Source organism: Balaenoptera acutorostrata, chromosome 6, assembly GCF_949987535.1.
Source record: "Balaenoptera acutorostrata chromosome 6, mBalAcu1.1, whole genome shotgun sequence".
Taxonomy (NCBI): Eukaryota; Metazoa; Chordata; class Mammalia; order Artiodactyla; family Balaenopteridae; genus Balaenoptera; species Balaenoptera acutorostrata.
Window position 1 is genome coordinate 67,600,264 of NC_080069.1, and position 18,754 is coordinate 67,619,017.

Sequence of the window (18,754 nt, forward strand, 5' to 3'; positions counted from 1 at the left end):
AAGAGGATATCACATATAATAGAATCATTAGTTCAGATTAGTTTTAATTAAAGGCTAATAAAAAGGATAAATATCAGGCTTGTTTTAAAAACAATAACTTACAAGTATATTCTTATAACTATACTACTAGAAACATGCATAATTTTACCCCCCCCCTCCCTTTTAGCTGAGTTGTTAGCCATTAATCTGCAAAAGGCATCTTTTTCAGGCACAGATCATATCACCATTAATTACGGAAATTTCCAAGTAGTAGAAAACCCTACTTGGATATGAAAAACCATGCATAAAACATTATTCAACATATTGTACTATCAATATTATAACATTTAGAAAAAGCTAAAACATTCTTTATGTTTAATGGTACTGGATAAAATAAGCATAGAAGACTTGCAAACATAATATCTTCCATTTCACAGAAGCTAAGAAATCAGATAGGGCAGGGCAATTGATCTGCAGAAACACATACAACCAACAAGGACTACAGCAGGTCACAACTTCCAGGTTTTTCACTCACTTCTTAGCAGAGAACATTTTCTGACTGTGGGAAAGATTAGAAATGGAAGGAAAAATCGCACTCACTCCGTCCTCTCCACATTTCCTCTTCTCCCTTTACTCCCACAGCCTGACCTCAAAATGTAATTCATTTAATGAAACGAAAGGCAAGATTTATTACTGGTTCTCTCTCACCCATGAAAATCAGCTAACCTCTTTCAAACAAGGTATGAAAGGGAAATAATAAAATGAAGGCAGTGCCGGTCTACCAATAGGCACAGTATTGACTTCTTCTGGATATACTTATCAGATAATAATCTAAGTTCACTCCATTACCAAAATAATTTAAACCCCATGGTCAAACAAGAACATAAACTCTGTTGATTTATGAGCCCAATATCTTCTGGGATGTGTCACCAATTTATGTGCTATGTCCCAGTGTGTTCGCACCTGGGGTTGGATAGAGGTGAAGGATAATGTAAAAAGGCTTGTAAACAGGCAGCTCCCTGTTGACTGCTTGCCTCAGGAAGATCTCAGCGTTAGCTATATATTTCAGAAATTGCATGCAGAACGTTATGCTTACAAATGTGCTACAGGAACGGTCAGCTCTGGACAATTTAAGGCACTTACGAAACATGCATGATTATACCACACTCAGGGTCACAGTATCTAGGTTTGAGATCAAAATGTAGTCGGAGCAAAGAAAGATTTAAAAGTTTGAGACCTTGCCATCAAAGGCAGCTAGTGTGCCATTTTCATTTAAAGAAGAAGAGAAGGGTCAACAATGAACGCTGACATAATACTATGATGTGAAGCAACACTGACATCTGGCCATGTATTTATCAAAAGGAATAAAGAATTTTCATTATGCTTATATTTTCAACTCAATGCAAGTTGATTCAGCCCAACTCTGAAATTTAGAAATGATGTCACTTATATTCACAGTTTCGAGCTGAACATTCATGGTGGAACCTGCTAAGACCACAGGTGACTTTTCCCAACAGTCCTGCTCTCAGGCACACACAGGTACCAGCAGCTGCATTAACACCATGGGTCCCTTAGCCACCTCTTCATGACAGATTCCTCACTCTTGTGGCAGAGGGACAGTACATAACTATTCACTTCATCTGTACCAGTGCTTTCTAACTTTTTTCAGGGCTCGAGACCTTCTTCTTTAAAGAAATCTTAGGTAGAAGCCAAACACTGAAGGCTTGGGTTTTCCCAGGGACTACTGCTGGAGCAAAGCTCTGCTCTAAGGATAAATATTCTTTACCTGGAAAGGACACGAAACTTACAATATGAACTTGGACTCAAATTCTAAAACAATTCTTGACATTGACTATGGATTTTAAAATAACATACCGGGGGCTTCCCTGATGGCGCAGTGGTTGGGATTCTGCCTGCCAATGCAGGGGACACGGGTTCGAGCCCTGGTCTGGGAAGATCCCACATGCCGCGGAGCAACTAGGCCCGTGAGCCACAGTTACTGAGCCTGCGCGTCTGGGGCCTGTGCTCCGCAACAAGAGAGGCCGTGATAGTGAGAGGCCCGCGCACCGCGATGAAGAGTGGCCCCCGCTTGCCACAACTAGAGAAAGCCCTCGCACAGAAACGAAGACCCAACACAGCCATAAATAAATAAATAAAAAATAAAATAAAATAACATACCAATTGTCTAAGGTATGACTTAGAATAACAAATTTAATACTTGAATATGTGATGGCTATTAATTTATTTACTCTTTAATTTACTCTTTAATTCAACAACTATTTATTATCCATATATTTATTACTATAAATCCTGTACTGAGAACTAGGTACATAACAGTAACTCAAACAGATACGGCCCTTGTTTTTAAGAAGCTCAAAGTTCAATGGCTATCATATATCAACTGAGGTAAGTGTTATGACAAACAAGATCAAGTTAAAATGGAAAATCTGGAGTTTAATTTCTTCTATAAGTAAGCACTTCTTCATTAATTTCCCTTATATTACTAACCAAAAAAAATATTTCCTCTGTTTTTCTCTTCCTTCCTCCTTTCTTTCTTTGGAAAAACAAAACATGTCCTGGTTTGAAATATGATCTTGGACTAATCTAAAATCTATCAAGTATTTTTCAGGTCTAAGCACATTAACCATATTCCAGTTCTCTTTGCAGATGCAACCACGTTTTCTCTGGTATTTTCTACTCTTCTTTCCTTAAAGGTACAGAAATTATGTTGAAACTAAATTTCTGAAGGTTTATACAATACATATCTACAAAATATTCTTGATATTAGGTAGACGTGCAAACAAGCCATCCATGAGGCTTTCTAGAAGTTCAGAATATTAAAAGAAATAACTAATTTTCCCTTCTGTAGTGCAATTTTGAGAAAATTAGGTGACGGAGCAGAGAAGAATGACGTTTTTTCAGCACTTAAAAGTTGCTGCACTATGATGATTATAGACATTCTCTCAATCCTTACAATTAATTAAGTTAGGTTGTATGGTTTTCATTTTATGGAACTTGGACCCTGGCCTCACACCACACACAAAAATTAACACAAAATGAATTATAGCTCTAAATGTAAGACCTAAAACTATAAAACTTCTAGAAGAGAACATAAGAGAAAAATCTCTGTGGCCTTCAGTTAGGCAAAGATTTCTTAAAATATGACACCAAACGGATGATCCACAAAGAACAAATTGATACAATAAGCTTCATTGAAATTTAAAACTTTTGCTCTTCAAACACCTTTAAGAAAGTGAGGACAACATACAAACTGGGAGAAAATATTTGCAAATCACATATCTTACAAAAAATTCATGTATAGAATATTTTTTAAAAACTTGCAACTCAATTTTTTAAAAAGTGAAATATCAGTATAGGCTTTTCAACAAAGGTGATGTATGAATAGCTAATAACCACTTGAGAAGATGCTCAAAATCATTAGTCATCAGGGAAATAAAAATTCAACTCACACTGAGATACTACTACACACCCACTAGAATGGTTATTATCCAAAAGACTGACAATACCAGGTGTTGGTAAGGGTGTGGAGAAATTATACCCTCACGCATTGCTGGTACAGCCACTCTGGAAAACAGTTTGGCATATTCTTATAAAGCCAATCATGTATCTATCATATAACTTAGTAATCTCACTCCTAGATATTTATCCCAGAGAAATGAAAACACATATCCACACAAAGACTTGAAAGAAGACTTGAAAGCAAACGTTCATAGAAGCATTATTTATAATAGCCCCCAAACTAGAAATAATCTAATCAACTGGATTTACAGCCATCAACTGGCAAATGGGTAAACAAAATATTGTATACAATGAAATATTATTCGGACTTGGAGAAAAAATGCTAAATATTTGGCAAAGGGCTTGTATCTAAAATACACAAAGAACTCTTACAAGTCAGTAACCTAGTTCATCTCTCTCCTCCCTGAAGTGACTTCCTTCAACCCTCTGGTCCATCACCATTGCTTCCGTCTCTGAACTTACTTTCAACAACCTTCATTGGGTATTTTTCTTGTAAAATCTTTCAGATCAGCTCCTGGTTGGGGTGACGGGATGTAAGGGGCATCAGTGATGAAAATAGAACACAAATGGGCTGAGATGGGGCATGAATTCCCAAAGCTGAGGTGGCCTCATAACAAGAGGTATCTCTTCATCAGCTTGGTCTCTATCACTATAATGTCTCTGTGGCCACTTGACTTGAAAATCCAGGAGCTTCCCAAGAGGTAAAATTGTCATTATATGCAGATGGCATGATACTATATATAGAAAACCCTAAAGACTCCACACAAAAACTACTAGACCTGATAAACGAATTCAGCAAGATAGCAGGATACAAGATTAACATACAGAAATTGGTTGCATGCCTTCACGCTAACAGGGAAATATCAGAAAGGGAATGTTTCAAAAAAAAAAAAAAAACAAGAATAAACCTGAGCAAGGAGGTGAAAGACTTATATGCTGAGAACTATAAACTATTAATAAAGGAAACTGAAGATGATTCAAAAAAGTGGAACGATATCTCATGCTTTTGGATTGGAAAAATTAATATTGTTAAAATGGCCATACTACCCAAAGCAACCTACAGATTTAATGCAATCCCTATCAAATTACCCCTGATGTTTTTCACAGAACTAGAACAAATAATTTTAAAATTTATATGGAACTATAAAAGACCCAGAATTCCCAAAGCAATCCTGAGGAAAAAGAACAAAGCAGGAGGCATAACCCTCTCAGACTTCAGACAATACTACAAAGATAAAGTAATCAAAATGTGTGGTATTGGCACAAAGACAGACATGTGGGTCAATGGAACAGAATAGAGAGCCCAGAAATAAACCCACACATCTACAGTCAATTAATCTTCAACAAAGGAGGCAAAATTATACAACAGAGAAAAGATTATACAATGGAGAAAAAAACAGTCTCTTCAGCAAGCAGTGTTGGAAAAGTTGGACAGCCACATGTAAATCAATGAAGTTAGAACACACCTTCACACCATACAAAAAAATAAACTCAAAATGGCTTAAAGACTTAAATATAAGACATGACACCATAAAACTCCTAGAACATAGGCAAAATATTCTGACATAAATCATACCAATGATCAATGGTCAATCTCCCAAGGCAATAGAAATAAAAGCAAAAATAAACAAATGGGACCTAATCAAACTTATAAGCTTTTGCACAGCAAAGGAAACCATAATAAAAATGAAAAGACAACCTAGACTGGGAGAAAATATTTGTAAACGATATGACCAACAAGAGCTTAATTTCCAAAATATACAAATAACTCATACAACTCAATAACAAAAAAACAAATGACCCAATCAAAAAATGGGCAGAAGACCTAAATAGACATTTCTCCAAAGAGGACATACAGCTTGTCAATAGGCACATGAAAAGATGCTCATCATCAATAATTATTAGATAAATGCAAATCAAAACTACAATGAGGTACCACCTCACAGCAGTCAGAATGGCCATCATTTAAAAATCTACAAGTAACAAATGCTGGAGAGGGTGTAGAGAAAAGGGAACCCTCATACAGTGCTGGTAGGAATGTAAATTGGTGCAGCCACTATGGAAAACAGTATGGAGGTTCTGTTAAAAACTAAAAATGGAGCTGCCATATGATCCAGCAGTCCCACCCCTGGGCATATATCCCGACAAAACTATAATTCAAAAAGATACATGCACCCCTATGTTCATAGCAGCACTATTCACAATAGCCAAGACATGGAAACAACCTAAATGTCCATCGACAGATGAATGGATAAAGAAGATGTGGTACATATATATAATGGAATACTATTCAGCCATAAAAAAGAATGAAATAATGCCATTTGCAGCAACATGATGGACCTAGAGATTATCATACTAAGTGAAGTAAGTCAGAAAAAGAAAGATAAATACCAAATGATATCACTTGTATGTGGAATCTAAAATATGACACAAATTAACTTATTTATGCAACAGAAACAGACTCAAAGACACAGAGAAGAGACTTGTGGTTGCCAAGGGGGAGGCAGGTGCAGGAGGGATGGAGTGGGAGTTTGGGATTAGCAGATGCAAACTATTATAAATAGACTGGATAAACAACAAAGTCCTACTGTATAGCACAGGCAACTATATTCAATATTCTATGATAAACCATAATGGAAGGAATATAAAAAAGAATGTGTATAGATAGACAACTGAATCACTTTCCTGTATAGCAGAAATTAACACAACATTGTGAATCACCTACTTCAATAAATTTTTTTTAAAACTTGGAAAAGAAAAGAAAATCCATGAGCTTCCCAGAATCCCATAGCATAGACTGTTTCTGATAACAACATTTTTCTTAGTCTTTCAAACCTACTTGGGTATTTTATTTTGCCTCCAGAACACCCAGGATCACTCCTTCACCTATGCTTACACATCTTGAATCCTCCATGGTGCCTAAAACAGCACTGAATACATAGGTCAAAAAGAATGATATGATTGGATATTCCCAAACACGGGTAGATTTGGATCATGGTGACTGCCACCCTTGGGATTAAGCCCTGCGTTGAGAAGAGACGATAAAGTCCTGTAAATTAATAACACTGCCCCCAAGTTCAATGTAGTTATTTTTATCTTGTTAGAGTGAAGATGAGATGCTACATACCTTTGAGTTCCCTTGGAAAGAAAAGGATGGGAAAGAAACACCAAAAACTGTCTCCTGGGAATAAGTTCCTCAAACCAATTACCTTGAGATAATTGCCAAAAGAGAAATAAGAGAAATACTGTCAAGTGAAGGAGGTATGTATTTGAAGAAAAATGTAATTGACATTGTGTCTTCAGGGCAACTAGTTAATATCCTGCATGGGACACCAGGGCAATGACATACTTTTCTTCAGAGGATCACAATGCTGAATGGAAATTGTCAATATGATAGCTACAGAATCATGGGCAGAGATGCATACAATTTATAAAACCGAAAGGGAGTCCAACTCAAATAAGGGCTTCAACATTCCATTAGTATGCCCCAGGTTTCAAGGCAAAAAGCCACACCAGAATTACACAAAAGAGAATAAAATTCCAGGACCTGGTAAGTACCCACCCCCACCAACTTGAGACAGTTCATGAAACTTATGAAACTAGTTAGAGCCTCAGTGAAGAGCACATAATTTAGAGAGTTGAAGAATCAGATGAAAGCTGACCTTAGTTAGGAGCCCCTGCCCAGCAACTGCAGGTTTAGTCTTCAAAGATATAACCAGACTCTATGCCTCTGAATGGCCTTGAGGTTCTTTGATTATTTTTTCTTGGTAAATGCCTAGCCAATATAGTAATACTACTCCCCCTTGGTGGGTAGATTCTATTTACTTATCTATCATTAAAATGTGTTAAAATACAGATTGTATTTAACAGATTATCCAATGTAAACTGTGTTTATATAAAGGTGTAGTAATATGCTTTATAAATATTGTACTGCTGTATGTGTTGTTTGCTTTTTGAAGATGTTTAAAACAGAAGAATTTGAACTACTAAATTAATGTCTAATTTATTAGCATTATGGAAACTGAGTGCTTAAAAAAATTGTGACATTTGTGAGAATTACATATATTAAACCTATAAGCATAGTTAAGATGTCCAAGGAAATTTGATTACTTAAATGTAAAATGGTTCTTGGATTGGAAGAATCAACATTGTGAAAATGTCTCTACTACCCAAAGCAATCTACAGATTCAATGCAATCCCTATCAAACTACCACAGGCATTTTTCACAGAACTAGAACAAAAAATTTCACAATTTGTATGGAAACACAAAAGACCCCGAATAGCCAAAGCAATCTTGAGAACGAAAAATGGAGCTGGGGGAATCAGGCTCCCTGACTTCAGACTGTACTACAAAGCTACAGTAATCAAGACAGTTTGGTATTGGCACAAAAACAGAAATATAGATCAATGGAACAGGATAGAAAGCCCAGAGATAAACCCACACACATATGGTCAACTTATCTTTGATAAAGGAGGCAAGCATATACAGTGGAGAAAAGACAGCCTCTTCAATAAGTGGTGCTGGGAAAATTGGACAGGAACATGTAAAAGTATGAAATTAGAACACTCCCTGACACCATGCACAAAAATAAACTCAAAATGGATTAAAGACCTAAGTGTAAGGGCAGACACTATCAAACTCTTAGAGGAAAACATAGGCAGAACACTCTATGACATACATCACAGCAAGATTCTTTTTGACCCAGCTCCCAGAGAAATGGAAATAAGAACACAAATAAACAAATGGGACCTAATGAAACTGAAAAGCTTTTGCACAGCAAAGGAAACCATAAACAAGACCAAAAGACAACCCTCAGAATGGGAGAAAATATTTGCAAATGAAGCAACTGACAAAGGATTAATCTCCAAGATTTACAAGCAGCTCATGCAGCTCAATAACAAAAAAACGAACAACCCAATTCAAAAATGGGCAGAAGACCTAAATAGACATTTCTCCAAAGAAGATATACAGATGGCCTACAGACACATGAAAGAATGCTCAACATCATTAATCATTAGAGAAATGCAAATCAAAACTACAATGAGATATCATCTCACACCGGTCAGAATGGCCATCATCAAAAAATCTAGAAACAATAAATGCTGGAGAGGGTGTGGAGGAAAGGGAACACTCTTGCACTGTTGGTGGGAATGTAAATTGATACAGCCACTATGGAGAACAGTATGGAGGTTCCTTAAAAAACTACAAATAGAACTACCATACGACCCAGCAATCCCACTACTGGGCATATACCCTGAGAAAACCATAGGTCAAAAAGAGTCATGTACCAAAATGTTCATTGCAGCTCTATTTACAATAGCCAGGACATGGAAGCAACCAAAGTGTCCATCATCGGATGAATGGATAAAGAAGATGTGGCACATATATACAATGGAATATTACTCAGCCATAAAAAGAAATGAAATGGAGGTATTTGTAATGAGGTGGATGGAGTTAGAGTCTGTCATACAGAGTGAAGTAAGTCAGAAAGAGAAAAACAAATACAGTATGCTAACACATATATATGGAATCTAAGGGAAAAAAAAAAAAAAAAGGCCAGGAAGAACCTAGTGGCAAGACGGGAATAAAGACACAGACCTACTAGAGAATGGACTTGAGGATATGGGGAGGGGGTGGGGTGAGATGTGACAGGGTAAGAGAGTGTCATGGACATATATACACTACCAAATGTAAAATAGATAGCTAGTGGGAAGCAGCCGCATAGCACAGGGAGATCAGCTCGGTGCTTTGTGACCACCTAGAGGGGTGGGATGGGGAGGGTGGGAGGGAGGGAGATGCAAGAGGGAAGAGAAATGGGAACATATTGTATATGTATAACAGATTCACTTTGTTATAAAGCAGATGCTAACACACTATTGTAAGGCAATTATACTTCAATAAAGATGTTTGAAAAAAAAAAAAAAAAAAATTTTCTGGACCCAGTGGTAAATTCTGGCTAGAATGACTTTCCCATATTTATAGGGGTAAAGGAAAACTCTGGGAGTTAAGCTAAATCCCTACTAGAATTTAAATTAGACAGTTTTTTGTTGTTGTTGCCTAGGTTTTCATTAAGTCTTTGCGCAATTTAAAAATTTTTTATAACTTAGGTTATAGGTTCAATAGAAGTAATCTGCACTCCTAGGAATAAAGGAAAGTGCTTATTTGGTCCAAAGCTATTAATTAGCTTTAGCTTTATGAGTTATAGGTTTGCATTTACCTTTCTGAACTTGTTTTTGCTTAGTAAGTGTTTCTAAACAATAAAACATTGTAGTGTTGCATGAAAAAAAAAAAAAAATTGTGACATTTGTGAGAATTACATATATTAAACCTATAAGCATAGTTAAGATGTCCAAGGAAATTTGATTACTTAAATGTAAAATGGTTAGAATTTGATCTATCAATTTATACATTATATAAACATTAATCAAGGAACAAATGAGTTTGTTCTAAATTTTTATGTAAAAAATTATTAGATTTATAAATAAGAAAATTTGTTAGCTGAATCTGAAGGCTTAAAAAAGTAGATTTTAAACTGAATATTGATTAAAATCAAAGTAATAACAGATTTTTTTTTTTTTACATATATAAAAGGCTTCCCAAGGATGTAAAAATCAACAGGAATTTGGCAAAGCCCTTCACCTCACAGACTCTCAGCTCTACAGCCAAGAAAGAGAAGCAAGGGTGCCCCTCTTGAGCAGTTAAATGCCATGTGGGCCATACCTACAGAATCCTAAACCAGTAAAAGTTCCTGGAGCCTTCTCTGGCAAATTCCATTAATTCTAGAAGAATCAAGACTGGGGGTGGGTGGGGGGAGCATCAGTCTGGAGCACACATAACACAGATGGTCTGGGATGGGGCGTGACTTCCACCTGACTTAAAAATCCAGGGTACCTCACAATCTAGGAGCCAACAGGAATCCAAAAACACTTCCCAGGATCCTATAAGATAAGATAGAGTTTCTTGGAAAACTTTTTTCTTAGTTTCTCAAACACCCTCAGATACTTTCTTTTGTATCCTGAACATCCAGAGTCACCCCTACGCCTACACTTGCCAAGTGGGGCCTTGTGGAGGTGCTGAACCCTGAGCAGTTAGGTACAAGGTCTTCTACCACAGCGACGCTAAAGTCACAGAGAGCAGACTTCCTGGAAAGGTGCCCCAAAGCACAGAGGCAACTAGCAATGGAATGCAGGGGGCCAACCTACATTCTGCACCTGACTCTGTCACCCCTAATTTGGGGAACTCGCACAAATCATAGGGTTTTTGTGACTTGGCAAGTATCACATCTATGAAATGAGCATGAACGTATTCTGGAGCCGGGTTTGCCATGAAAAGCCAATGAAATAACACTTTAAACATGCAGAAAAATACATGCACAAATGCAGAGAACTGGGTTATTATAAAGTCTAAAGATGCCAGGACTGCTTTACAGCAAGTGCAAACAATAATCTGACTCAATGAAATCTCACCTGTACAGATACCCATTTAACCTAACAAGTAGGAATAAAGTTCTAAGGACACATCTTCTAAGCAAATTTCATCAAGACCAGAAAAGGGCAGCGTAAACTAGATGGGGGAGGAAAAAGGGAAAATAAAGTTCTACAGACTGAAGTTAATTACCTAAAAATTTTGATTTTGTGCCTACCATGTAGGCATTTAGCTACATGGTAAATTAGCTCATTTAGTCCTTTCAATAACCTCAGAAGGTATAAATTATTATTCCCTTTTTAGTGGGGGAAAAAACAGGCTTCAAACAGGTTTGAGCAACCTGCCTATAACTGAGGAAAAAATTAGCTTTAAGAATTTCAGTTTGCACTGTAAAGCCCACAAAAACTAAAGGCCATGACAGCCCATCCCTAGAATCCTGAAGTGTACAGTTCTCGTGCTTTTTTCACATTTCAAAGGACGCTGAAAAATGTAGCAAGTCTTCATGGAAATTTCAGTGATGGACTCTTGCTGTCGAATTTCTAAATGGTCCTGTTTCTCTTCTCAAGCCCAGTGGTGAATGTTAAGTGCTTGTCCTACAACTATCCGGATCACACTGCACCATCTTCCTCCCTCGAAATGAGCTCCAAGTGCAGAGGAAGGGAAGCAGCCATCATTCTAGGGTCATCATAGGCATGCCAGAGGATCCCAGGTTTTAGCAAAGGGTAATAGGGGGCCCTGGAATCGCCATGCCCGTTGAATTCTCTCTTGTGGGCAACTTTCATTCCCATCAAAATAGTAGGAGACTACAAAAAAATTCATCAGGAAGTGTGTCGCAATTTCATAGACTGACAGATGGAGGCGTGTAGCAATACATCTTTTGTTACTTCCCTTGACAGCTACAGATTGCATGCTGTGTTTAACTGGGCCGATACACATATCCTGCAGGTGTACTGTTGAGAGAAAAGATTTGGGACATTTTTCTGGCTATCACAGAAATAAAGTACGTAGGTCTGGAAAGAAATTTTCTGGTAGTCCAAAGAATGTTTCTCTCTACAACTCCAAACACTCCCTCTAGTCACATAACCCTAACAAAGGCATTTTAATGCCCAGCAAATTTATTTTCAAACATGGATAGGCCAGCCTGCATTAAAGGTTTCTCTTCTGTTGGGAGCATAAAGTGATCATAATCAGTGATTCTATAAATAAGGGAATGTATTTCTTTACTAAAGCATCAGGCTTCATAAAAGACTATGTTATATGTAAATAAACACTTCGGGATAATTAAACTTGATGTTCTAGATTTTTTCATAGTTAAAAAACTGAAATTGTACCCTTACGGCAGTTCTAGTTAGCAAGTACCCACAGCTTAGAGAAGCTAGTTCTCCACTAGCCAGTCACACTGATGTCATGTTGCATTTGATGAAAGGGCCTTCCCAGAAGCACTCACGCCCGATTAAGCACATTGTGTGGATTAGAGAGTTTTCAGACAAACAGAAGAAAAAATCATTTTCTACCCCCAGCTTCAGATGGCACAGGTATATTATCTAATGAAAAAAAGATTTCTCTGAGGAATATGGAATACATTTAATGTTTCCACACAAATAATTATTCTGCCACAATCTGCAAGATGCTGAGGCAGAGGCAGACCTGGTCACATTTTTCTTATGTCCTGATGAAACTCCCCATTAGGGAACCAAGTAGCTTTCCCATCTCCCAGAAGACAGTTCTGATGTTGATGCATATCAAAAGTGGAAGTGGGACAATCATAAGAATTAACCCATATGGGCTGAAAAACGGTGATATAAACGTAGTTACATTATATCACATGAGAATGAGTACAATTTTTTTTTTCTGGGGGGGAGCAAAGATAGGTTTATTGCAGGGCCACGCAAGGAGAATGGGTGGCTCATGCTTCCCAAAACCCCTATCTCTCCAAAGGGTTTCAGCAAAGCATTTTTTAAAATATATATATATGATTTATATGTGAATATATTTATAACATACATAATTATACACATACATTATGTTTTGAAATATAACATCAGATTCCCCATATCCAAGTGAAGTCTAGTTGACATATTATGAGGGCATTTAATCATGTAGCTTTCATTAATTTCGGTGGGAAACACAGACCCCAATCCATCCCTGACAGTCCTTTAAATTTTAAAAGCTTGCTTTATAAAATCCATGACTTGGCCTTCTGGGAACCTGGATGATGAGCAGGACGGAGCACATAGCTAATGGAGTGGATCTACAGAGTGCTGCAAACCGACCAAAACAGCGTGGCTGCTTTACAGAAGGGGAAATTACATTCTGCCTGTGAGTCAGCGCTTCTGGCACCGCAAGGTAAGCAGTCGCCTAAAATGCCCCAGGACAATACATATGTGATGGTTAATTTTATGCGTCAACTTGACAGGGCCACAGGTGCCCAGATATTAGGTATTTGGTCAAACATTATTCGAGGTGAGTCTGTGAGGGTGTTATTGGATGACTTTAGTATGTGAATTGATAAGACAAAGCAGACGATCCTCCTAGGGCCCATGCAACCAAGGGAAGGCCTGAAGAGAATAAAAAGGCTGACTCTTTCCCAAATAAAGGGGAATTCTTCTTGCCTGACTGGTTTTGAGTTGGGACTCAGTTTTTTCCTGACTCTGGACTTGAAGCTCTTCCTGGGTCTTGAGCCTGCTGGCCCTTGAACTAGAATTACACCATCTGCTCTCCTATCTTCAGTCTGCTGACTACGATCTTGGGACTTCTCAGCTTCCAAAATCACATGAGCCAACTACTTATAATAAATCATACATATTATACATATTTACTTGTAATATATTAAACACACACACACACACACACACACGCACACACTCTACTCTTACTGGTTCTATTTCTCTGGAGAACCCTAACACAATATTATAAGGAAAAATAAAAGCTTCCCTATAGAGCCACCAAAGAAGGAAAGCTGGGGATGTCTCATTCAGCACCAAGAGAACAAAGAGGAAGAGGCCACAGCAGCCAACAAAGGGTGACATTATTAGAAAGTATGTGAAATTTGAAAATACAGCATGACAAATATTCCTACTTGGTTGGTGTAAGAGGCCTGGAACGAGTAACCAAAAATGTACCAGACAGGAAAGGGCGGTGGGGAATATCGAGGGAGGAAAGGCTGGATGAAAGAGAGAAGACCTGCTCAAAGACAATTATAATTCTTTTCCCTGAAAAATATTATCATTCACGCAAATTCATACAGACGCCCCTCTCCAATCTACGTTAACTCACGCCACCATGAGCACCGCCTCCCTCCAAGGCTAGAGCTGTGGCCACACACACGTGCACGCACACACACGTGCATGCACACACACGTACACGCACACACACGTACACACAAACACCCCACTGCTAAACCGCAAATCCTTATCACATACGCTAAGTCATAGCTAATCAAGCTGTAAAGAATTTTTGCTTTTCCATTCTTGTTGATTTAAATGCCAAGGTGCTTCTGAACAATCTTATAAATTTGAGAGCCTTGTTCTCACAACACCCACAAATACTTTAAACCAAATTTGTTTGGGTTCACAGAGAGTGGGAACCGAAGTTATCAAAGGGAAGGCTTGTGGATTCAAAAAACTCCTAGGATCACAGCCACTTTTTTCCAACGTACAAGTTGAAGACAATCCAAGAAAGCTTAAGACCAACTGGGTGTGTGGAGGCTTGTGAAGTGAAAGGGAATTTAGGATTCATTAAATACTCTCATGGATAAAGACCTAACTATTTGCTCAGGTTTTGGGATCAGTGCTCAGAAGTCTGTTGTCCCATCCCCAATATGCTCCCCAGCAAAGTTTTCTCTCTTTGGCTGGCTCAATATTGACAGCCTGCACAAAAGAAGGCTGATTGATTCTGAAATAAGTGTGTAGGCTGGGCACGGCTGACGAGAGCCTGTGCGTTTCTTTGCCTTTCTTGCCCTCACATACCTCTTCATCTCCCACTCTAAGTGTCCTTTCTTCCCAGGGGTTAAGAACAGAGGCTCTGGAGCCCAACTCTGGGACTGAATACGCTTTCTGACACTTAACTAGCTGTGGGTCACCTTGAGAAAGTTATTTACTGCTTTGTGCCTCAGTTTCTTCAGTAGCCAGATGTAGAAAATCTGGCTTGTAAGCGTGTAAGGTTGTGAGGATGAAATGATTCATGCGTGTCAAGCTCCTGAAGCAGTCCTGGCAGCATGTGGTACATGTCCAGCAGTGTCAGCCCTTATTGACCTTGTGGACTCTCGGACTCAAGTCTCCTGACCCCAACAGGTGGGAAGTTGCTTCTGGCTCATTTATAGCATTTATCGCACTGTCTAGAAAGCACCTATTTACCAGCCTGCCTCCCCCCAGACTGAGCAGGAATCACACCTTCTTTCTCATTATCTCTGCCAGCACCCAGTGTGACGCTTGGCACACAGCAGATACTGTGTGCTTGAAGGGGTGGCCTAGTCTAACAAGGGGAGCGTGGTACCTAAGGGCTGCTGCTTACGAAGAGCAATGGCAGTGCAGTAAAGCAAAGCTCCAGGTGGAATTCTGCAAAGAAACACAATTCACCCTTTTGGTGTACGATCAAGTCCTGGGATTTTTAATTTGTTTAAACTCGTCTGCTTTAAAATCTTTCAAATAAGGTAACTTCTGTTTACATACTTGTCCTTCTTAAAGGCATAGAGAAGTAAGCCTAACAAAGCTAACTGAATCAATGTTTCTTCGGCCCCAGGAGACCAAAATTCTAGAAATATTTATGAGCAACCTCATAAGGTTACATTTAATTATCAGTTGCACATAATGCATAATTATTACTTTTAAAGAATAACATCTTTCCAAATACAAACAAGGGCATATCATCAACAGACCCAGGACAAGGCAGAAGTTACATTTAGTGAGGCCTGGCTCCCCAGATGGACATTTCCCTTAAATGAAGAAGGGATAACAAGATGACCAGAAGACTAACCCTGGTCTCAGTTATCTGATTGGATCTCAGTTTCAAAAAACCTTCTGCTGAAAGTGCTTTTCTTTCACTTTTCTTTCAGGATGTTTTCTGAATCATCCTGCTCAAAAAACAAGTCCCTGAGACACACAAACAGACAGACTGGCACGCATGTTTCCCACTCCAGACCACAGTTAAGAAACTCAGTAAAAGTCAGAGCCTTTTTCTTGCGCGATTTTTGTTACTCCCATATGAAACATCTACAGATGTTTCTGTCTGATCACAGATGTCACTGTCAGGTCAGATTAATAAAAGCCACATTCTCCAGCTAAGCAGAAAGAAAAAGAATAAAGGAATTCAAATATGCAAACACTTTGTAACAGAAAAGAACAGGTGAATTCACATTTTATGTTTCTGACCACACACATTTTTCACTTAGTTAAAAGAATTTGGGAAGATGAGTCTAAGTTCATCTACTATTTAGAATAATGACAGCTAAGCAACCTCCTAGAAAACAATACTCTTTGTGGTAAGAAAACAGAACACCTGAATCAAATATTAAATGAAATGAGTTACTTCAAGAGCCAAAGTAAAGATTCCCGAGAGGTTCAGCTGGTTTAGTTACACAAAAAGTAAACTGGGGAGCAGGCACCCAGGACCTTACTCACCACGATATCCTCGGGGAATGTGTCTCTGCTGAAGGAGCCGTCATCAAACACGACCTCATAGAAGGTCTGCGCCGTCACAGCGATCACCCTGCAGCTGTAGTAGCGGGTGTTGCGATGCTTCGTGATGACCGTCTGCCCCACGGCGATGCCCTTCTCGCCAGCCTTGGACTTCTAAGGAAGGGGCAGAGAAAGAGGAGAGAAAAGAAACAGGAGAAAAAACAGAAAATAAAAGAAATATTTATTTAGAAAACATCATTGGTGTGGTCATGATATACACTTTTTTTTTTCTTTTTAAAGATTTATTTATCGATTGATTGATTGAGTGATTGCTATGTTGGGTCTTCGTTTCTGTGCTAGGGCTTTCTCTAGTTGTGGCAAGCGGGGGCCACTCTTCATCGCGGTGCGCGGGCCTCTCACTGTCGCGGCCTCTCCCGTTGCGGAGCACAGGCTCCAGACGCGCAGGCTCAGTGGCTGTGGCTTACGGGCCCAGCTGCTCTGCGGCATGTGGGATCCTCCCAGACCAGGGCCCGAACCCGTGTCCCCTGCATTGGCAGGCGGACTCTCAACCACTGCACCACCAGGGAAGCCCCCTTGATATACACTTTTAATTGTTAAACCTTTTATTGGGGAATAATTTCAAACAGAAGTTGCAAGAATATGAATAATACAAAAACATACATATACTCATGACCCTTTACTCAGGTTCATCTATTGTTATTTATTGCTATTGTTAACATTTTACCATTTCCCTTTTTTTTTTTGCCTATTCTCTATTTTACATATGTGTATATTTAAGTATATATAAAATTGTGTGTGTGTGCACGCCACAAACCATTTGAGAATAAGCTACATATAATCATGGGCTTTAACACCTAAATACATCAGTGTGTATTTTCTAAAAACAAGGATTTTCCTTTACATAACCACAGTACCGTTACTAACGTTAGTAAATTTAACATGGATGCCATACTTTAATCAACCATGCATATTCCAATTTTGTCAAGTGAGCCAATAACGATCTTTATGTCCCCCATCCTTTATGTACAGGATGCAGTCTCGAGTCACATACTGCATTTAGTTGCCAAGTCTCTTTGACCTCCTTTAATCTGGAACATTTCCACAGCCTTTCTTTGTCTTTTATGATTGTGATACTTTTGAAGGATACAGCTCTCCCTCCCCCTGCCCTCATTCCCTTCCATATGTCTGATGTTTCCTCATGATTAGATTCAGGTTATACATTCCTGGCCAGAATACCACAGAGACAATGTTGTATTCTTCTCAGGATATCACATCTGGAGGCACATGTTTGTCCACCTTTCAATGGTGCTTTTAATTTTGATCCTGGTCAAAGAGTAGTCCAATTTCTTCATTTTGTAATGACTATTTTTCCCTTCCAACTAATAAGCAATCTGTGGGAGGGACTTTAACACCATGTAAATATCCTGTTCCTCCACATTTCTGCTTAGATTTAGCAACCATTGATGAGTCTTGCTTGATCCAATTTTACTATGATGGTGATGATATGCTGATTTTTCCTGCTCCAGCACTCCCTCCACATTTACTAGTTGGCACCTGGCAGTTATTAAGCAAAAATCTCCTACCTTCCCCCCATCTATCCGTCCGTCCATCCATCCATCCATCCATCCATCCATCCATCATCAGTATGGAATTATTAATTCCTCCTTCCCAACTGTTTAGAATTCATACTATAATTAGTAATTTTGGTGCTCAGATTATCTCAGATTTGGCCAAGAGAAGCCTCTTCAATCTGTTTTCCTGTGCCCCTTAAGATGTCTTTTTACTTTTTATCAGTTCCTTACTTTCTGGCCTAACAAGATGTCTCAAGATCATCTTGCCTCAGCCCTGGAATTAACATTTCCCTGAGAAGTGTGGTTCATTTTAGAGGGCAGTGATATTAGAGAATAAGATCCAGGTGCTTAGGTGTGCTTACTACTACAATAGCACCTTTGTTTCTTGACCCTTTCAGAAGACAGAGCAAAGAAGTATATGCATGTAGATGTATGTGTGTGTGTGTGTATATGTATACATACACACACACACACTATCACACTACAGGTATACATGCACATATGTATAACCATGGAAAACCATGGACCAGGTCTCAGAGTACTTGTGTCATGTTATGGAAGCAGAAGGCTTCAGGATAAATGCTTCAGGAAATGCTTGGCAG

The 18,754-nt window shown here is 38.7% G+C and overlaps 1 protein-coding gene across 6 annotated transcripts in view; it reads right to left on the reverse strand.

Moving 5' to 3' along the window:
* The window catches only part of KDM4C (lysine demethylase 4C), a 409,893-nt gene that overhangs the window by 45,573 nt on the left and 345,566 nt on the right, over positions 1 to 18,754 (reverse strand). For all 6 annotated transcript variants that reach the window (XM_057548130.1, XM_007189029.3, XM_007189030.3 and 3 more), the window contains one exon: positions 16,564 to 16,734. In XM_057548130.1, coding sequence (XP_057404113.1) covers positions 16,564 to 16,734 — 171 coding nt within the window. The remainder of the gene's footprint in view (positions 1 to 16,563; positions 16,735 to 18,754) is intronic.